The sequence below is a fragment of the Rhineura floridana genome, chromosome 3 (assembly GCF_030035675.1).
Source record: "Rhineura floridana isolate rRhiFlo1 chromosome 3, rRhiFlo1.hap2, whole genome shotgun sequence".
In the NCBI taxonomy this organism is placed as follows: domain Eukaryota; kingdom Metazoa; phylum Chordata; class Lepidosauria; order Squamata; family Rhineuridae; genus Rhineura; species Rhineura floridana.
In genome coordinates, this window is record NC_084482.1 from 170,915,286 (window position 1) to 170,938,336 (window position 23,051).

At 41.7% G+C, this 23,051-nt stretch overlaps 1 protein-coding gene across 2 annotated transcripts in view; it reads left to right on the top strand.

Moving 5' to 3' along the window:
- CNTN3 (contactin 3) overlaps positions 1–23,051 on the top strand; it is a 411,452-nt gene that overhangs the window by 331,014 nt on the left and 57,387 nt on the right. For both annotated transcript variants that reach the window (XM_061618591.1, XM_061618592.1), the window contains exon 9: positions 2,394–2,544. In XM_061618591.1, coding sequence (XP_061474575.1) covers positions 2,394–2,544 — 151 coding nt within the window. The remainder of the gene's footprint in view (positions 1–2,393; positions 2,545–23,051) is intronic.

The window sequence follows — 23,051 nt, forward strand, 5'->3', positions numbered from 1 at the left end:
CCGTCTCCTCTCCCAGTGTGACTCTGAAATCTGTTTTTTTTGGGGGGGGGGGTCTCCAAACCCTCCAGAGCAAATTTAAGGATTGTGTGGGAGAGGACAGGGCAATGAATTTCCACTGTGCAACTACAACTCCTTGCGCTAGTGGGATTGTTTAGTCGATATCACCCATGAGCTATATTTGGCTAGTTTTGTCATTCCATTTGTCACCTGTAATCTGTCCCATGCTAACCTATTTGTACTGAAGAGTATGAGGAAGCCATGTGAAATCTGCAAATGGTCTGGGGAAACTAGTCAGATATGTCCTATAGTTCATACCCTGTCTAAATAGAATGCAAAGTTATACTCTTGAATTCTGATTAACTTCTGTTTACCTCTTCCATAATTGAATTGTACTGCTGCAGTGACAAGAGGCTATAGGTGCTAATCTAAACAAAGTTGTTAATTAGAACATTGATTGCAAGTTTATTGGTTTAAGAGCTTTTTATCAACCTCTGATGTTTCACTCCTCAATAAATTTGCACAAGTCACTTAAATATGAGCCTGAAATCAAACTAAAGGTCAGCTTACATGATAACATTCTGGCATGGCCCTCTTTGTATCTATCCTAAGATGTGTATTCCAGGGAGACATTTCTGCCTCAATTTTGTATCCCCTCATTAGGACCTTGGCTAAAAAAGTTCTATTTTGTCTAGAAAGGTTGGCTGGCAAGGATCTAGCAAACGAAGACTAAATGCTCTTGAAAACCTCCTGCCAAAATCCTCTGTTGAAATGGACAAGGAAATGTCTCCACCCTCTGTACACTGCCATGGGACCTCCTGAAATAGTTAATGCTCAATCTTCCTCATATTCCTGATCTATTCAGAGCAACACTGTATAATCTTTTGATTAGCCATGGAGAGCCCTGAGGTTATATTTAAACTCTACCTGAAGCCTAGGCTACCTCTTTTGTTAAGTGAGAAAAGACATATTTCTTGTGCTCTCAGAAATTGCCATTCCCAAACCACCATACCCTTTTGTGGCTGTTTGTCGTCAAAGACTAGTGAACTCAGTGAGTCTTCTTCCATGAGTTCTGCCTATGTAACTTTCCAAATACGATTCCAAGGGAAAACACACTGTCCAACTAGCTTTTGAGTTCTCAACCAGATGCCTGATCTTACACCTCTGAACCCTTAAACTCCAGGTGATTCCAGATGAAATCTTACTGACCAAGGTGCATTTATCCCAGCTGTGAATGTTCCACCTCAAAAAGCCTTGCTGCACCCAAGGAAGATATTTTCATACCCTGATTCTGAGCATCTTTCCTTCCCCTCCCTTTGTTTCAGATAGAGCATAAGGAAAAAAAAGTAAAACTTTATTCCCCCCTCTCTGCCCCCCCTCTTCCAAAGCTGAGTGGATCACTGTTCAGCCTTTGTGGCTGGCAGCCATCTAACTACTACCCCCTTCCCATATCTCGGACAGCTTTCACAGTTTCTGGAAAACTGATTGCTCCCTTGTTTACCTTACAAGGGAACTCCGTTAATCCTGACTTCAAGCCAAAGTTACTCCCTCTGCAGTCCTGTGAATTTCACTAAATGTTGAGAGAACCTGGGTCCCTGTGGGAAATGGTTCCTCCAGCACAATTAAGCTAAATTCTGCCTCACTCATTCATATTCTGGAAGATATTATTCCCTGAACATGGAGAAGTAGTTTGAAGACATATATAGAAATGTGAGTCCTGAGCCAATTATGTTTCAGCATTCCCTTTCTCAAACACACTTTTGGAATTAGATTTGAGAGAATCCTGTTTTGTGTTTGTAGCAAGGCTATTGGGGCTCATTCCAATACTATTACTAGGAGCTTTGAAGCCACAATAGTATGTATCTCACCACCACCATCAGGATAGAAGTGCCCATCAGAAGTATCCCATTGTAATCCACATCCTGTCATGCTAAGAGTTGTGTGAATCAGCCCTTACGCAATTTCTTAAATCAAATTATAATTTAAAAAGCACATAAATTGAAGCCAGTTTCTCTGAATACCAGTTGCTCGGGAACAATAGTGGGAGAAGGCTACTGATGTATCCTGCTTGTGAGCTTCCCATAGGCATCTGGTTGACCATTGTGGGAAATACAATGCTGAACTAGATGGACTTCTGGTTTGATCCTCTTAGGTTCAGTGAAATGAAAGTGAAATATGTGTTTCATTTCAGATGAATTCAGTGGCATTTTAATGTACTTTTATATTTGTATTTCAGTACTATATATTCTCAATATTTTGCTGAACTAGGATGGTAATTCAAAGTCTTTAGTGGTTAAAAGAATGAAAGGAAATATTTTGACAGGACTTGTGGAATCCACTGAGACCATGATAGAGAAGTTGTATTTTATAGTTAATATGCTTTCTTTTTCTGCTAGCTTTGGCTCCTGACTTTTCTAAAAACCCAATAAAGAAACTGATCCAGCTTTTAATCGGCAGCACAGCTCATTTTGACTGCAAGCCAAAATCTTCCCCTAAAGCGACAACTACTTGGAAAAAGGGAGGTGAGCTGCTCCAAGAAAATGAAAGGTATTATGTGAATCATGAATGTTTTCATATTACAGTTTAACAATTATTTTTTGTTGCTGTCCAGGGGAGGAAATCTTAATGTGTACTAATCTAAACTAGATAACAAAAATACAAACTCATAGATGAGGACAGCTTTTGTAAAAATGATTGGGCTTCTTTTTTCTCTCCCTTTTGCATTCACCTGAGTAACATGCAAGACCACTGAAACAGTGTCCTTTCCTCTCCCTCCCCCCACACATACACTGGATATCTTTCTAATTAAATAGTTAAACTTAAAAACAGTAGCTATGTTGATCTGTGCAGTAAACAGACAGAAAGAGCTGCAACATTCAGAGATTGATTTATTTTGGCATGATCTTTCATACAGGACAGCCTGCCTCATAAAATGCGTGAGATGGTAGGAGGGGTGTTTGTCGTAATGTGATATGTAAACATAACACACAAACACACAAATAATGGAACATAAACTAATTTTAAAAGATAGGAATGGAAGATACCAGGGTTAATACAAAGACTGAGACTGGAACTGATTGAACTTTCTTCTGAGTAAACATACATACTGTTATGAGCATGGGGGGTTGGAATGGATTATTTCTGTGAGTCACCTTTCCAGCCTCTGATTTGGAATCCTATGCCCTGGGGGCTGGCTCTGCTAGCCATAAGATAATGGGCCGATCAGTTGCCCCGGCAACTGGTGAAATGGGCCAGGAAGATCTTTTTGTTATTGAAACTCTTCAGGAGAGCCTCTTCCCCCACTCCTGGGAGCTAGCAGAAGTTGTGTTTGGAGTTTTTAGTGTGTTCTAGAGAATGGCTGGGGCTGCAGGCACGCAGAGAGACTATCCCTCTGCATTTATTATTTATTTATTATTATTATTTATTTATTAGATTTATATACCGCCCCACTAGCATAGCTCTCTGGGCGGTGTACAACAGAAAATACAAAATACATCTCATAAAATTGCATAATAAATATTACAAAAACATATAAAGTGCAGAAATCAGATTACATAATTTTTTTTTAAAAAAAAATTAAATTAAAACGCCATAGAAAAGAGGCAGGTCTTAAGCTGGCGCCGAAAAGACAGCAGCGTCGGCGCCATACGCACCTCAACTGGGAGACTGTTCCAGAGTTCGGGGGCCACCACTGAGAAGGCCCTAGTTCTTGTCACCACCCTCCGAGCCTCTCTATGAGTCGGGACTCGGAGGAGGGCCTTCGATGTAGAGTGCAGTGTCCGGGCAGGTTCATATCAGGAGAGGCGTTCCAACAGGTATTGTGGTCCCGTGCCGTGTAGGGCTTTATAGGTTAAAACATCATGGCTTTAGGATGCCCCTGCACCCAGATGGAAAAGCTGGATATGGGACTGCTGGTGCCTTGGACCCCTCCATTCTTGAGCTCAGGTTGGAATGTGTGTAAATAAATAAACCATATTTCATAAAGACACCGCAGTCTCTGCTGACCTTCTTCCCAAAGGAAACCAAACCCTGGATGGGCGCAGGGACCCCCGAAATCTCACCCCTCGGAGATTGGGGGAGGCGCGCAACACTGGTGTTAGCAGTGGGATTGAGTTTCCTAGAAGCAGCATTGAGAGTAAGGTGTGCCTGAGTCAAGATGGAGGAGATAAGAACAACCATCCTGGAACAGCTAAAATTGATGCTCCAGCAGCAAAGGCAACAAGACCGCCAGGAGGACCAGCAGCAGAGGCAATGAGAGTGCCAAGAGGAACGGGAGCAAAGGCAACAGGAGTGCCAAGAGGAATGGGAACAAAGACAAAAAGAGCTCCAGGAGCACTGGTAACAAATGGGGGAGATATTGGGAAGTACCTTTGAAGGGGAAAAGGAGACCCCATGTGAGGAGGTGAGAGCCCTGCCTGATCAGACAAGGGGTCGAGAATGACCTGGGCATCCAGCTGCAGAGCACCCAGATGGGGATGGCTACAGAGATCCAAAAAGTGGATGGGCAGCTGGAGGGTTTGGACTGTAAGGAGTTGCAGTCAGTAGCGGAGGAGGAAGAAGATGTGTTGATTGTCCAGGAGCCTGCCAGGGGGGAAGACAGCAGAGAGCTAGAATTGAAGCCCTAAGACTTGAAGGACAGCCTGGAAAATGAAGAGGAAGAGGCCTCGGAAGAAAGTGAGATAGAATCTGGAGAAGAGATGCTGCTGATAGATTTCTCTGCTTCCTGTGTGTCTACTGTTAAGGAAGTAGTGCAGGAGGAAGAAAAAGCCTTGGAGAAAGGTGAACTAGAGTCTGGAAAGGAGCTGCCAGCACCTGGAGAAATGGCTGTGCAAGAAAAGGTGCAGCAGGAGAAGCCTGAGAAAGGAGTTCAAGTCCAAGAGGAGCTCCCAGCACCTGGAGAGATGGGTGAGATAAGATACCCAATAGACTTCATCCCTTGGGTGCCCCATAATGGCCTTATAGGGTGGGATGCAGCTCCTATGATGTGTGCAGTCCTTGGGCAAATTCCAGCAGTGAGAGGCACCCAGCGCCCTGTGAGTTTGGAGGGCAAGAGACACTGGGAGGTTACCTGCCTCTGTTTGGGCCCATGATTTACAATGGAGATTGTGAGGGAGATCAGAGATTTCTTTCTGCCAACTTTGATTTGGAGTTTGGGGCAGGAGACCAAGTGGACTGGCTTAAAGACTTTTCCCAGGGCAGAGGGTGGGAAGAAAATGGCTACAGCCGGCCGTGTGCTGATGGGGAAACAAATCTGTTCCTGGAGAGGAGTCCCAACCCCCTGCAGGCAGCAGCAGGGATCAGCTTGGACTGGGAACTCCATGAAGCCCCAAGACAAAGGACCACATTGGCAACCGAATGGTCTGGGGGTGGGGCTTGTGCTGATGGGACTGTGTGCTGATTTGCTGTAGGAGTTCTTCTGATAGTATTGCCTTTTGAAATGCTGTTGATTTGTGCTTTTTGCATGAGTGTGGGGATATGAGTTGTTTAATGATTTTTTAGGAATTATGCTGATAGGTTTTTGTAATAAGATTTTAATGTTAAGATTTACTATTCTGTGACTGTTGCATTGTGGGTGTATGTACAACTGTTTAGGGGAGCAAGGAAAAATGTGCATGTGGTTGAGGGTATGCTTAAACATGTCGGGAACTCAGTATCTTGGCCACTGCCAAGTTATGAGGACTGGGTAAGCTGTTTTGATGCAGAACTTTGACTGGGCGCTCCAAGAAAGAAAAGGAAGCCTAAAGAGAGAGCAGTTAATTGAAGATGTGCTGTAAGGGGATGTACTGTTTTTGTACTTGTGTGGAAATGAGACTGTAATATGACTATGTTTTAATGATGTATATTTCAATGTCTTGCTAACCTGTATCTGTTATTTCTTTGTAGGAAAAGCTGTTATTCTGTTGCTTGTATGCAGGTTTGGGACAGACCTTTTTCAGAGAAGGGTGTAGTGTTATGAGCATGTGGGGTTGGAATGGATGATTTCTATGGGTCACCTTTCCAGCCTCTGATTTGGAATCCTATGCCCTGGGGGCTGGCTCTGCTAGCCAGATGAATCTCCTTTGTTAATCAAATAGAGTGGCCAGGTAAGATGTTGGGCCTATTTAGTTGCCCTGGCAACTGGTGAAATGGGCCAGGAAGATCTTTTTGTTATTGAAACTCTTCAGGAGAGCCTCTTCCCCCACTCCTGGGAGCTAGCAGAAGTTGTGTTTGGAGTTTTTAGTGTGTTCTAGAGAATGGCTGGGGCTGCAGGCACGCAGAGAGGCTATCCCTCTGCATCATGGCTTTAGGATGCCCCTGCACCCAGATGGAAAAGCTGGATATGGGACTGCTGATGCCTTGAACCCCTCCATTCTTGAGCTCAGGTTGGAATGTGTGTAAATAAATAAACCATATTTCATAAAGACACCACAGTCTCCGCTGACCTTCTGCCCAAAGGAAACCAAACCCTGGATGGGCGCAGGGACCCCCGAAATCTCACCACTTGGAGATTAGGGGAGGCGCGCAACAATACGATTGCACTGTAAACGCTTACCAGAGCATCAAAGCACAGATACAGAATCATTGTTGTTGACTGATTGTTTACATGGTACCATCAGTGTCCATGCAAAGCACTATGGACACTGATGGTACCATGTAAACAATCAGTCAACAACAGTGATTCTGTATCTGTGCTTTGATGCTCTGGTAAGCGTTTACAGTGCAATCGTATTAAATGAAGGCAGAGAAGTGAAATTGAAATATATGCTTAAGCAGAACAAAATCCTGGTCTCTGTCCCAGAAGGTTTATACTCTGAATTCAGATAGACAGGCAGGCAAAGCAACAGTGGGAAGAGAAGGAATAAGAAAGGCAAGGAATGCATGTGAGCAAATGCAGACCATGTGCTTTGTTTCACTTAGGTGAGACCTAAGAAATTAAGGCAAAAGCTTTCCAGAAGAAGGACATTTTTAGCTGAATTTGAAGAAAGGGAGATGCAGTACTAGTTAGGAAACTGTAGTGTCAAATGAGACATAACAACTTGACACAGTTGCTCCAGGAAGCCCTGCAAAGTTGGAATCTTAGCAAAGAGCACATTTTGTTTTTTGTTTTTTTGCAATATTTGTAACAAAATGGAAAGAGCCCTCAGCCACCTCATTCAGGTCCTAAGGCAAGCATACACATGCTGCTCACTCTCTTTTTTTGCAGAATTTTCCTGTATCATTCAGAAGTGTCAGAAAATGTTGTCCCTGCTCTCTGCAGGGGCGTGTTTGCCATACAGCCCCTTCCTTAAGAAGACATGGGAGTTTGCCTCCCAAAGGGGCAGTATTTATTTATTTATTTATTTAAACTATTTCTATCCTGCCCTTCTACCCTACAATAGGGCACTCAGGACGGCTCACAATAAAATCATGCCCAATAAAATCACAAAACATTAAAACAGATAAAAATACATAAAATACAGTTAAATATAAGAGAGTGATCTTAAAAGGGATTAAAGAGGTAAAAAATTTAAAAACGAGGGGATAAAATCAGTTACAGACTCTACCTTCAGTCCCTCTCAAAGGGTCTCCAGAAAAAGATGGTTTTCAGAAGTCTCTGGAAAACTATCAGGGAGGGAGCAGAGCAGGCTTTGTGGAGTACGGTATTCCAAAGCTTGGGGGCAACGGCTGAAAAGGCTCTCTTCCGTGTGCCTGCTGGTCTGACATCTTTCATTCCAGGCATGCAGAGGAGACCAGAGGCAGCTGATCTTAAATCACAGGCAAGTACATATGGGCATAAGTAGTCACTCGGGTACATTGGTCCAAGGCCGCTTAGAGCTTTAAAGGTCAGAACCAGCACTTTGAATTGGGCCCAGAAACAAATTGGGAGCCAGTGGAGTCAATAAAGCACAGGGGTGATATGCTCCCTGGGCCGTGATCCAGTTAACATTCTGGGTGCTGCATTTTGAACCAACTGCAATTTCCGAACCATATTCAAAGGCAGCCCGTGTAGAGTGTGTTACAATAATAAAGCCTTGATGGCATCAATGCATGTGTCACTGTGGCCAAGTCAACCGCTTCCAGGAGTGGGTGCAGCTGGTAGACCAGTTTGAGTTGGCCAAAAACACTCCTGGCTACCACAGCCACCTGATATTCCAGCAGCAGGACAGGATCCAAGAGGACTCCCAAACTGCGGACCTGCTCTTTCAAGAGGAGTGCGACCCCATCCAGAACAGGTTGCAGCCCTATCCTTGGCACAGTTTCCCCCTTACCTAGCAACTTTTCCGTCTTGTCTGGATTAAGTTTCAGTTTGTTAACCCACATCCAGCTCTATACACCCTCGAGGCACCTGCAATCAGGTGATAGGGAGAGATAGAGTTGTGTGTCATCAGCATATTGATGACGTTGTACTCCAAATCTCTGGATGACCTCTCCCAGTGGTTTCATATAGATGTTAAAGAGCATGGGAGACAGAATGGAACCCTGCGGGACCCTGTAGGCCAGCAGCCAGGGGGTCGAGCAGTCGTCTCCCAGCACAACTTTCTGGGACCTGTCCATCAAGTAGGACCGGAGCCACTTTAAAACAATGCCTCTCAATCCCATCCCAGCAAGACGGCCCAGAAGGATACCATGGTTGATGGTATCGAAAGCTGCCAAGAGATCCAGCAGCATCAACAGAGGTTCATGCCCCCTGTCTGATGCCCGGTGTAGGTCATCAAGGCAGCCTCTGTCCCATGACCAGTAGCAGGGGATTTCACCATGTGGGTCTGTTGGACCAATCAGTGAGGGGTAGAGCCTGGCGTAAAAGCAAGCTCCATCCCTAAATCTCCCTCTTTGTCTTTTCTGCACCAATCCTCACCCCCCTCATGTAGTATGGGCTTCTGCTAGTCACCATTTAGAGACTGAATAGGAATATTTTGGTAGGATTTCTACTTTTCAGATCCCTCCTTTTTTACTTACTCCTGAGGGTTTTAATCAATTGGCTTTTGGAGTGGTATGGCCGGCTTGCCTTTGTTGGTGTGGAGTTTGGGCAGGTGAGAAAAGCAGTGGGTTAAAATGCAGGTATACTGAGGCATTTTGGGGTTAACAGCACCCTTTTGGGATCCTCCAATGCTTTATGTGTGTAGTGGACCTTGGGGTTGTCCTTGTGCCTTCACTTGTGCATTTGGGTGAATGCAGGTACAGCAGGGCCAGGATGTGCTGGTTGGGTACACATCCAAGGCTCGTCTAGCAAGGAGGAGGAATTGCCTCTCCATCCTTGGCTGGGGAGCTGCAGCCGCTGGCAGATAACATGCCCAGGGGACTGGAGGGATACTTCCCTGCCAGATGGAGTTTTCACCCTCACCTGCCCAAATGGTTTGAATTCCTGCCCAAATGGTTTGAATTTGGGCTCCTGCTGGGAGGAAGGGCAGGATAATAAATAAAATAAATAAAATTTTGGTTAATTTGGCTTATTTGGACTGCAGGTCCTCCAAAATTACTATATTTCAATAAATATAAAAATTTCCAACTTGTGTCTCATGAGGTTTCTTTCCACGTATCAGAGCAAAAGAATGCCTCTTTCACAGGGAAATAATAATAATAAAAAACCCATAAGACACTAGGCCAGTAAATGCATGATGGTTCTAGATGGGAATACATTTTCTAATGCAAATAAGAATTCCCATCCCATCGAAACAAACAATACAGTGTTGGCCAACATCTGCACTTGGTTGTGCATTCCAATTCCATTCTGACAGACATTTGCCTCCTTTCCGCCTATCTTATGCAAGAAGTTGATACATTTATCGATCATTGCTTTTTACCCCAAAGTAAATCAGATAGAATTAGATATGAGGAAATTTAGAGATAATTATCAACCCCACTAGAACAACAGTATTAATACTGGAAATCAAATATAATGGATTTCTAATACGCCAGTAGCAAATGTTCTATTCCTGGGCAAGGTCTTTGAACAAGTGGTTGCAGGCCAGCTCCAGACACTCTTGGATGAGACCGATTATCTGGATCCATTTCAGTTGGGTTTCAGGCTTGGTTTTGGCACGGAAACAGCCTTGGTCGCCCTGTATGATGACCTTTGTCAGAAGAGAGACGGGGAGTGTGACTCTGTTGATTCTCCTTGATCTCTCAGCGGCTTTCAATACCATCGACCATGGTATCCTTCTGGGGAGACTGGCTGAATTGGGAGTGGGAGGGACTGCATTGCAGTGGTTCCGCTCCTACTTGGCAGGTCGCCTCCAGAAGGTGGTGCTTGGGAAACATTGCTCAGCACTCTTTTTTCTCTGCAGTATGGGGTTCCACAGGGGTCAGTTCTGTCCCCCATGCTGTTCAACATCTACATGAAACTGTTGGGTGTGGTTATCCAGAGCTTTGGAGTGTGTTGCCTCAGTATGCTGATGACATGCAACTCTATTTCTCCTTTTCATCTTCTTCAGGTGAGGCTGTCAATGTGCTGAACCAGTGCCTGGCTGCAACAATGGACTGGATGAGGGCTAATAAACTGAGACTCAATCCAGACAAGACTGAAATGCTGCTAGTGGGTGGTTCTTCTGACCAGATGGTGGATGTCCAACCTGTCCTGGATGGGGTTGCACTCCCCCTGAAGGAGCAGGTCCATAGCTTGGGGGTTCTCCTAGAACCATCTCTGTCACTTAAGGATCAGGTAGCCTCGGTGTCACGGAGTGCCTTCTACCAACTTCGGTTGGTGGCCCAACTATGTCCCTATCTGGACAGGGATAACCTGGCCTCAGTTGTCCATGCTCTGGTAACCTCCAAATTAGATTACTGCAATGCACTCTACGTGGGGCTACCTTTGAAGACGAAACTGCAGCTTGTGCAAAATGCAGCGGCCAGATTGATAACAGCGACCAGACGGTCCGAACATATAAAACCGATTCTGCCCTGCTTGCATTGGCTGCCTGTATGTTTCCGAGCTCGATTCAAGGTGCTGGTTTTGACCTATAAAGCCTTACATGGCTTGGGACCACAATACCTGATGGAACGCCTCTCCCAATACGAACCCACCCATACACTACGTTCAAGATCAAAGGCCCTCCTCCGGGTGCCTACTCTGAGGGAACCTGGGAGTCTGGCAGCAAGGGAGAGGGCCTTCTCAGTGGTGGCCCCCAAATTATTTAATGAGTTCTTTGACGAGGCATTTTAGCATGTGTTTTAAATTGTTTTAAAATTTTTAATTGGGTTTTAAATTGTTTTTAAAAGAGGTGTTTTTAAATTTGTATATTGGTTTTAATGTTTTTAGTTGCTGTAAACTGCCCAGAGAGCTTCTGCTATGGGGCAGTATATGGACTACCTTCAAGTCGACTCCGACTTATGGGCAACCCTATGAATAGGGTTTTCATGGTAAGCGGTATTCAGAGGGGGTTTACTATTGCCTTCCTCTGAGGCTGAGAGGCAGTGACTGGCCCAAGGTCACCCAGTGAGCTTCACGGCTGTGTGGGGATTCGAACTCTGGTCTCCCAGGTCATAGTCTAGCACCTTAACCACTACACAACACTGGCTCTCGGCGGTATATTACAATAAATAAATAAATAATACCAGATTCTGTCACATAGACAATGAATAAAACTGGCCTTGAGTATGTAGAGTTTGGTTCCCTGAACTGTGTGTAGGTTGTATAGTCCACAGCTGCTTGAAAAATTAGAAAAAAAAATACATCAGAAGCCATATAATGAAGAAAACGTGACATATTCAGCGAATACTGCAGGACAATATCATTTACACACAAACGTACACACACACACACCTTATTCACAGTTTTTGTGTTGAGATATTTCGTACACATTCCATGGAGTTCAGGCCTTTAGCACAAGCTGAAGAGATAATGTCATTGCCTCTGGAGATTTTATTTGTGTCATAGGGATACAAGTTTCAGTTGTAGATATTCAAAATGACTAATAAATTTAACAATGGGTTGCCTCCTGTTGATTTCTGAATAAAACACATTGTGAAGAGAGGTTCTAATGCCATAGCAAACTCAACAGATGATACAAATTATTCTGGATAGTGGTGCCAAGGGAACTAATATAGCCAGGCAACCTAACAGCACCTTGACAGATCGGAATCAATGCTGACAAATGCAAGGTAATGTGTGTTGGAAGGGAAAAATTGAACTACTCATGTACAGGACTAGGTTGTAATAAATTAAGCTGTTAACTGCTTAGACTGGAGCATGATTGTGGAGAGTTAAATGGAGCCATGTGCTCAGTCTGCAGCAGCAGTCAAAACAAAGTGAACTGAAATATGAAGAATGGGATAGAAAATAATACTGGAAATCTTATTCTGTTGTTACATAAATCAATTTTAATGCCCTTAGACCTTGAATGTTGTACACTGTCCTGATCATCCTAGCTCAAAAATAGAAGCGGAAATAAGGGATGGCAATTGAAGATTGAAAAAAATTGCAAAGGCTTTCCTGTGAACAGTAAGTAGGAAGAACTGAAGACTGATCCAGTTTGAGGAAGATTAATTTGATGGGAATCTCAAAGTACAGAAAAAAGCATTATCAGAAACTTAATATTTCCCTTAGTATAGCTTACATTGAAAATGAAATGGACTGCCTTCAAGTTGATCCCGACTTATGGTAACCCTATGAAAAGGGTTTTCATGGTGAGCGGTATTCAGAGGGGGTTTTCCATTTCCTTCCTCTGAGGCTGAGAGGCAGTGACTGGCCCAAGGTCACCCAGTGAGCTTCGTGGCTGTGTGGGGATTCGAACCCTGGTCTCCCAGGTCATAGTCCAACACCTTAACCACTACACCACTCTGGCTCTCATAGCTTACATTACTAAAATAATAATAATAATCAAGGCAACAAGGGCAAGGCACTTAGATTGATACACTGTGGGTTATAACAATTTAAAATACATAATTAAAAAACAATTGAAAACAACCTAAACAACATCAGAGAAAACAGGGTGGGTCCTAAAAATATACAGGTGTTGAAGGCCAGGGTAAAGTAGTATGTCTTCAGCATTAGTGTGGCAGCACCTACCTTGTGGAATTCCCTCCCTTTGAATATTAGGCAGGCACCATCTCTGCTATCTTTTTGGCGCCTTTTGAAGACTTTCCTCTTTCAACAAGCCTTTTAAATTGAGACCTATCCCAGTCTGCACCTGTGTCAGAATTGTTTAATATGTTTTTTAATAATGTTTTTAACCCTTTTTTAAAGTTGTTTTTTTAAAAATGTTTTTAATGCTGTTTTGTTTTAATGTATTTTGAGATCTGTTTTTATGATGTTTTAAAGTGTTTTAGTGCTTTGTTTGCCGCCCTGGGCTCCTGCTGAGAGGAAGGGTGGGATACAAATTAAATAAATAAATAAATAATTCACCAAAAGTTGTACAATGAAGTTACCAGATGCACCTCAGTAGGGAGGAAGTTCCATAGCTTAGGAGCTGCCACAGAAAATACCTTCTCCTGGACCAAACTTCCGAGGGTGGCAGAACTACCAAAAGGGCCCCCTCTGCTGATCTCAACACCTGAGAGTATCTATAAGGAAGGAGGCAGTCTTTCAGATATTTGGGACCACTTAGGGCTTTCAACACTAACATGAGCACCTTAGACTGGGCCCAGAAAGGAACTGGAAACGAAACCTCTTATGTCAGTATTATGAATAGAATAGAATGGAGGCAATAACAAATGATTTTGAAAGATACTGCAGGAGTTATTCCAACCAATTAAGGTAATTATTCATGACAAGATTCTCATAGCATCAATATTCATAGCTGCATGTATGTTATTTGTTTCAAGTAGAGTTATCTGTACAGAAAACTACAATTTGTTCACATGTTCTCTCTCTTAGACAAGTGTTCACATAGATTCAAGTCCTCCATTATGACTAGCAACCAAATGGTCTTACCCTGGGGGCAAAAGCAATGTAGAAATTTAGAAGTAGTGTGAAATATGCATCAATACTGGGCTGAGTATCCTAGTGTGGAAAATGGTTTAGATCTATCTATCTATCTATCTATCTATCTATCTATCTATCTATCTATCTATCTATCTATCTATCTATCTATCTATCTATCTATCTATCTATCTATCTATCTATCTATCTATCTATCTATCTATCTATCTATCTATTTCAGCCAATTCTATGTTGACCTGCTTTTTACAATGTGCCAGAGAAGATATAAACGCTTTATTGGAATCCTTCCCTATGCATCGCGGTTGTGTGTTGGTTGTTGTTGTTGTTGTTAAATTGTTCCATATTCAATAGTGAACAGTTTAGACCAAGAACTACAAAAGTGAAACTCAATGCTCATTCAGCTTTTATAAAGCCATCTGGAAATTGTGGCCCTAACCATACTACAGGGATGGCTCTTCTAGGAGGAGTTTCTACGTTTCCAATCCTAAGGAAACTTATGGGGGGGAGTAAAGTGCCATGTGAGTCTTCCTATCCATAAGCTATCGGTTGAATCCAACTAAGGCTTTAAACACACTAGTCGCCAGATCAAAGCATTTCCATTAGCCACACCTGGAGGAGGAACAGGTTGATCTGCCAGTCAATTGTGAGATCCCTTTGAAGCTGAACTGAAAAAAATGCACTCAAGCTGCTCCCACCAGGTTTTACAGTAAAAAGGGGCAGGGTTTGACTAGCGCCATGTGCCCCTCATTTTCAGAAGAGAGAGGTGGACTCATACTGGAACCAGCAGAACAATGAGTGTGTTTCTATCCTAAGTTATTGCATGAGCACAATGACTTCTGCTCACACAATGTAATCCCCCCCTACACACATCCACATCATCCCCAAAATCTATCCCAGAGAGTTGGGGAAAACCCCAGAGCAGATTTGAGTAAGTACATGGGCCATATGGCCTTTTCACAAATGTAAATTATTCCATTTGTGCAGTGATTGAGTTAGATACAACCCTAGGGCTCCAACAGCACGATCCTATACATGTTTACTCAGAAGTAAACCCCATAGAGTTCAATGGGACCCTTTTTGCAAGGACACATCTGCTTTAACATCCCATTGTCAAAATACAGTTATTTTTATAAAGTGTTGCTTGGCTAGACACTCATCTGCTTGAGCTTGCATCATTGCTTTGGATAGGAAAGCAACCCAGAGGGAAGTTGTTTCTTAAAAATACAGCAGCTGAATTTTTTTGACCTAACTCTTGCAATAGTTTATGGAATGAATGTATTACATTAACACAGGATTAGCTACTTAATTAAAAGTGAAGTGTGTTCAAAGCAGAATAGAACTGTATACATTCTGATGGAAGTACTCTCATTATTTTGCTTCTTTGAAGTAGATGATCTGAAGGCTGAGCTATGTATATCCTCCTGTTCTGGTTGATGGACTGATCTCCCATCTCAGCAGGAAGGCTCTCTAGCTCTGACCTGCCTTTCCATTTCTTCATGAAATACAGGGAAACATAATACTTGCACTTCTGTCAGCTTCTTGCTTCAAGTACAGATGAGGAGAGAGTTCAGCTTTTTCAAGTGATGTTTTCAGCTTCTACCAAGGTATAGTCAAAACTGAAGTTGATTGAGGGAAGTTAATTCAAAGAGTAAAGCACTAGCAAAATAAGGGAGTATTATCACGGTAATTTCAGGTACAGTCGTATTTACAGAAGCACAAAGAAGGCAACACATGAGGACTCTATTGGAGATAATATAGTCCCCGTCCCCACTGCCCTGCATCCAGGCATAGGTACTCTCTTCATACCTAAAAAAGTGCCTTGTCCAGTATCAACCATCTAGAACCCTATGATCAGCAGATGAGGTCTTGTTGGTGATGCCACCATCGAGGGCTACCTGGCTAGCATCAACCCATGCAATGGCCTTTTCAGTGGTGGCTTCCCGTTTATGAAATGCCCTCCCTGGTTAGGTGCATCTGTCTCTGTAATTACTGAATTTTAGGGGGAATTTGAAAACATTTCCCTTTATCCAGGCATTTGATGACTGAAGAAGACTGTTCCTGGCATCTCAGAAATTAGTGGATAAATGATGTTTTTGACTATATCTGTTTTTTAGAATGTTTTAAATGTTTTTTAGAAATCTTCTTTTTAAAAAAAATGTTGATGCATTTGCCAACCTCGCCTCCTTCAGGAGGAAGGGTGGGATATAAATTTAATAAATATTAACATTAATAATACAGTAGTTTACATTATACTGACCTCTAATAGAATTGTTGTACATTTCCAGAATCGGAATTACACCCTTGGTATATTAAAACAAATGGTGAAGTTACAATTAAATAATAAAAAAAAACCCAAGACACACAATGTTATTGCAGAATTTTCCTGGGATTTATTTTTGAATTTTTCTTGCTGTTGTAACATTTGGTAGTTTCAAAAAAATCCCAAGGCAATTTATAATTAACGGTGGAAACAATAGAATAAATAATTTTAAAATTGAAATGGAAATGGACAGTCAATGAATAGGGTTTTCATGGTAAGTGGTATTCAAAGGGGGTTTACCATTGCCTCTGTCTGAGGCTGAGAGGCAGTGACTAGCCCAAGGTCACCAAGTGAGCTTCATCGCTGTGTGGGGATTCGAATCCTGGTCTCTCAGCTTGTAGTCCAGCACCGTAACAAAATAATAAAGCAGCAGAACAGCCTATACATGAGCTGTATAAAGGATATTTATTGTTATTGTTGTTATATGCTTCCAACTCGATTACGACTTATGGTGACCCTATGAATCAATGACCTCCAATAGGATCTGTTAGAAACCACCCTGTTCATATCTTTTAAGTTCAGGTCTGTGGCTTCCTTATGGAATCAATTCATCTCTTGTTTGGTCTTCTTCTTTTTCTACTCCCTTCTGTTTTTCCCAGCATTATTGTCTTTTCTAGTGAATCATGTCTTTCATTATGTGTCCAAAGTATGATAACCTCAATTTCATCATCTTAGCTTCTACCTGAGAGACCAGGGTTCAAATCGCAACATAGCCATGAAGCTCACTGAGTGACCTTGGGCCAGTCAGTGCCTCTCAGCCTCCGAGGAAGACAATGGTAAACCACCTCTGAATGCCACTTATCATGAAAACCCTATTCATAGGGTCGCCATAAGTCAGAATTGACTTGAAGGCAGTCCATTTCATTTCAGCACACAGTCCATGGTATGCACAAAGCGTTCCTCCAACACCACATTTCAGATGAGTTTATTTTTCTCTTACCACTTTTTTCACTGTCCAACTTTTGCATCCATACATAGAGATCAGGAATACCATGTTCTGAATTATCCTGACTTTAGTGTTCAGTGATACATCCGTGTACTTGAGGACCTTTTCTAGTACTCACATGGCTGCCCTCCCCAGTCCTAACCTTCTTCTGATTTCTTGGCTATTGTCTCCATTTTGGTTGATTGTGTGCAGGTATTGATAATCCTTGACAAGTTCAACGTCCTCGTTATCAACTTTGAAGTTCGTCTTCTTGATGTTCAGCTGTAGTCCTGCTTTTGTGCTTTCATCTTTAAATTTCATCAGGATTTGTTTCAAATCATTACTGGTTTCTGCTACTAGTATAGTATTGTCTGCATATCTTAAATTACTGATATTTCTCCCTCCAATTTTCACACTCCTTCATCTTGGTCCAATCCTGCTTTCTGTATGATATGTTCTGCATATAGATTAAACAACTAGGGTGATAAAATACACCCCTGTCTTACACCCTTTACAATAAGGAACCAATCAGTTTCTCCATATTCTGTCCTTACAGACAATCAGATGCTGTGGCACCCCAATTTCTTTTAAAGTATTCCATAGTTTTTCATGATCTACACAATCAAAGACTTTGCTGTAATCTATAAAGCACAGGGTGATTTCCTTCTGAAATTCCTTGGTCCGTTCCATTATCCAACATAAGTTTGCAATATGATCTCTGGTACCTCTTCCCTTTCTAAATCCATCTTGGACATCTGGCACTTCTTGCTCCATATATAGTAAGAGCCTTTTTTGTAGAATCTTGAGCATTACTTTACTTGCATGGGATGTTAAGGCAATAGTTCGATAATTACTACATTCCCAGGGATCTCCTTTCTTTGGAATTGGGATGTATATGGAACGCTTCCAGTCTGTGGGCCATTGCTTTCTTTTCCATATTTGTTGACAATTTTTTGTCAAAATTTGGACAGATTCATTCTAAGTAGCTTGTAGCAACTCCATTGGTATGCCATCTGTTCCTGGTGATTTGTTTCTTCCAAGTATTTTAAGAGCAGCTTTCACCTTACATTCTAAAATTTCTGGTTCTTCATCATACAGTTCCTCCATGAATGAATCTGTCATCCTGGCATCTCTTTTATAGAGTTCTTCAGTGTATTGCTTCCATCTTCTTTTATTTCATCTCAGTCAGTCAGTGTGTTCTCTTGTTGATTATTTAACATCCCTACCCTTATTTTAAATTTCCCCTTCATTTCTCTAATCTTTTGGAACAGGGCTCTTGTTCTTCCCTTTTTTGTTGCCCTCTTCTATTTCTATACAATAACTATTGTAAGAGTTCTCTTTGACCATACATACTAGTCACTGTATAGTTGCATCTAGGGTTCTGATGTATTTCTATCTTCTTTTTGTTTTCCTTCTCTCTTTAACCATTTTAAGAATTTCTTTAGTCATCCATTGAGGTCTTTCTCTTTTTTTACTAGAGGCATTGTCTTTATGTATTCTTCCCTGATAATGTCTCTGACTTCATAGTTCTTCTGGTTCTCTGTCAACTAAGTTTAAAGCCTCAAATCTGTTCCTTATTTGATCTTTATATTCTTCTGGAATGTTATTTAAATTGTATTTTGGCATTATGATTCCTTTGTTGTTCTTCAGCTTTACTTTGATTTTCGATATGGCCAGTTCATAATCTGTACCGCAGTCTGCTCCTGATCTTGTTTTTGCAGAAAGTATGGAACTTCTCCATCTTCTGCTACCAATTATATAATCAATTTGATTCCGATATTGACCTTTTAATGATGTCCACATGTACAGTCGTCTTTTTGGTTGCTCAAAAAATGTGTTTGCGAGAAACAAATTATTGGCTTCACAGAATTCAATAAGTCTTTCTCTTGCTTTATTTTTATCTCCTAAGCCGCATTTCCCCACAATTCCTAGTTCTTCTCTGTTCTCTGCTTTATCAATCCACTCCTCCATGATTATCCAGCACATCTTGTTTTGGTGTGTGATCAATTTCTTCCTGTACTTCTGCATAAAATCTTTCCATTTCCTCTTTTTCTGCATTTGCTATTTGAGCATAGACTTGGATGATGGTTATGTTAGTAGGTTTCCCATTAAATCTCATTGATATCACTCACTCAGACCTTGGATTATAGCTGCTAATTGCTTTTGCTACATCACTTCTCACTATTAAAGCAACCCTGTTTCTTCTTTTCTCATTTCTTGCATAAAATATTTTGTAATTGCCTGATTGAAAATGTCCCATTCCCGTCCATTTTAATTCACTCACGCCAAGTATTGTAATGTTGATGTGTTCCATTTCTTGTTTGACAATTTCTAACTTTCCCTGTTTCATGCTTCTCACATTCCATGTTCCTATTATGTACATCGTAGAACTCTTTCCTTTTGCATCTGTATGCATCACCCTCTGGGCTTCCTTTTGGCTTTGACCCAGCTGCGTCATTAGTCACAGTGCTACTTGTACTTGACCTTTGTAATTCCCCAGTAGCTCGTTGAGTGCCTTCTGACCTTTGGGTCTCATGTTCCAGCATTATCTCGTATTGCATTTGGGATTCTCTGTTCATAGGGTTTTCGTGGTAAGAGATATTCAGAGGTGGTTTACCTATGCCTTCCTCTGAGTTTGGAAGCATCTTAGTCTGGTGTCTCTGGTTTGGCCATTCAGCCTTGGGTGCCCCTGCTAGGACTCTATCCTCTTGGTCTAGACTCCTGATGGCATTGCTCTCAGCTTCTTCAACACTCTCAAACCCCCCCTCACCACATTAAGGTGTGCATCCTAGAGGGGAATACAAAGTACATTTAAGAGATTACTAAGATGCCTGACAAATAAAAAAATACCTTTCATGCCAGAAAGACATAAAATTCAGCACGAAGTAGAATGGGAAGACCATATGACAAATTGTAATGTCTTGGAAGAAAAGCACAGTTTTTAACAGAATTATATTTTCTAAATCATAGTGGGTTTGTGGGACCTAGGAGATTATTTTCCATAAGATTTGCTGCATTGTCTTTGCTGCCTTGTCTTTGCTTGCTGCACTGTCACAGCATTTGCAAAGAACTATATGTCAGAAGCATTTGAAATATGTTACATATTGGGCCTCAACAAGAAGTTAGGCACTTAGTGTCACCAGTCCCATGCTGTGGAACACTCTTCCAGCAGAGATTCAGCAGGCATCCTTACTTTTGACTTTCAGGTGTCTCTTGAAGATTTTGTGCCAACAGGCTTATGCAGGTGTCTATTTTTATTTATTTATTTTTATTTTTGAGAGGCCAGTCGTTTTAGTCATTGTTTGGTATTGTTTTTAAATATTTTTATGCTGGTGTACATCACCCTGATGTTTTCAAGAGGGCGATAGATAAATACTACTTTAAATAAATAAATAATGTACAAATAATTTTTTTTGCAACTCTTCAAATTAGGGCAAACAAATTTTGATCACACTAGCTAGTCATAGTTTCCACCCTTGCACTGAACTTTTACAGAAGGCACAATCAGTGTCTGATTGTTGCTGTTACATTTCCTGTGGAATGCTCTAAGCAATCTCTTTCTGTAATATTTTCTTGCCACCTGTAGAAGACAAATAGTCAAAAAAGCATTGGGTATATTATGCACCATAATGTATTTCTGTTTTCTACAGAATTTCAGTTTGAGGTTTTGCTTTCAGGAAGTTCATTTTGGTGCTGCTGTTCCTTCCACCTTCCGTGAAAGCCCAGCAAGAATCAAGAAGAATTATATTGTTATGGGTTTGGGTTGAGATGGATAATTTCTATGAGTCCCCTTCCAGCCTCTGATTTGGAGACTTACTCCTGGGGGTGAGAAACTCACTCTGCTGGTCAAATGAGTTCCTTTTGTTAATCTAATAGAGTGGCCAGGTGGGTTAATGGGTCTATCAGGTGCCCATCAACCGGTGAATGGGCCAGGGAGATCCATTTGTCATTGAAACTCTTCAGGAGAGTGCCCCCCCTCCTGGGGCCAAGGAGAGGCTTGAGTTTTGGAGTTGTGTCTGAGAAAGGCTGGGAACTGGAGGCAGTCAGAGAGACTGGCTCTCTGCACCATGGTTTTTGGGTGCCTCCTGTAACCAGTGCCGGTGCCAGGCTATTTTGCACCCTAGGCAAGGCTAACTACCTGCACCCCCCCAAAAAAATAGCTAACTTCAATGTTGAAAAACAGATAGATGTCTTGTAGAAAAAATGAAAAGCACAAAACTTGAAACTGCTAAATTTATTTTAAATTGCAAGAATAAGTAATACAACAATCTTAGATTCTTTCTCAAATACAAAAGAAAATGTTTTAGCACACAAATCATTTTGAATAATCTTGTGAATTGTGATTTTAAAATTTAAGTCTCTTAAAAGTTTCAATTTCAGACACATCAAAATATCACTTTGCGTGCCTTTTCCTTTGCAAATTTTGTCACCAATTCCTTCAGGTCAAGTGCTGATGCTTGGGCATGTTCAGTTGATACATTTGCCAAGCCAACTAGTCTCTTTTGCAACATTGTTGAGCGTATGTAAGTTTTTATAAGTTTGAGCTTTGAGAAACTGCATTCACCACTTGCCACTGACACTGGAAGTGTGAGAAGGATCCTTAGAGCAACAGAAACATTAGGCACACTATCCAGGAGTTTTAGTTGTAGTATGAAGAGAAGTACTCCTTTTGGTGGCATAGATTTTGGAAGTCTTTGAGCTATTGCTTATAAGTTCACAGCACAGATCTTCAGCATCAATATCTTTGTTTCCATTGTGCATCAATGATTTTCCAAATTCTTGCAGGCCTTAAGTGCATCTTGAGTAGATTTTTTGTTGATACTGTATATATCATACAGGAAGCCAAATAGGGAATTATATTGTTGTAGCTGTTGGAATCTCTCTTCAGCATATTATATGGCCATGTCTAAGACAGCATAGTAGAAACCTACTTTGAATTTCTGCTTTGGATCTTGCGGCGCCTCTTCTTGGGTCTCATACTCAAACTGCCGTTTCTTTCTCCTTTTTCTAACCTGTTCTGTCTCAAAGTTTGGTAGTATTTCTAGCTCCTTTGCAATCTCAGTAGCATCTATCAAAACTTGTTGAAAACCCTCATCACACCTGTAGCCCACAAGGTAATTCTTCGTCACTTGCAATTGGCTTGTAGCTGAATTTAAATCAGCTTCCTTATTTTGTAGTAGCTTGCTTGTAAGATTGATTTCAAAAAGGATGTTGTACCATGTAACAAGGGATACCATAAAGTTGAACTTACAAATTGCATCAGCAAGGGCCTTAGCTTCAATTCGGGAAGTATTTCCAGATAAACCTTTTAGGCTTGTGTCATCAAAGATCTCTATTAAAGCATCATACATACTACCAAGATGTTATCTCAGTGGTGTCAAAGCATCGATCCGACTCTCCCATCTTGTTTCACTCAATGGCTTAACAGTTATGCTTAAGTCTGATGCATGGCTAGTTAGAATTTGCCAACGCTGAGTCGATGCAGAGAAATAATTATAGATCTGTTGGAACAAACTGAAGAAACTAGTTGCTTCCAGACAACACTTAGAGGCATCATTGACTACCAAGTTTAAAGAGTGTGCATTGCAGGGCACAAAAAAGGCACGTGGGTTTATGTCCAAGACACTCTTTTGTACGCCATTTTCTTTGCCTTTCATGTTACTCCCATTATCATAACCTTGACCACGCAGATTCTCAATTGGTAATCCCATTTGCTCAAGCTGTCCAAGAAGAGTTTCTGTCATAAAGGGACCTGTACAGTAGGGCCCCGCTTTGTGGTGCTCTGCTTTGCAGTGTTTCACCGATACAGCGGTTGTCAATTGCAAAAAGGCCCCGCTCCTACAGCACTTGTTCCACTTTTATGGCATTTTTTAGGTGCTGGGTGCCATTTTAGACAATGTTAGTCAATGCATTCTGCTTTACAGTGGATTTCGCTTTACGGCGGAGGTCCAGAACGGAACCTGCCATATGAG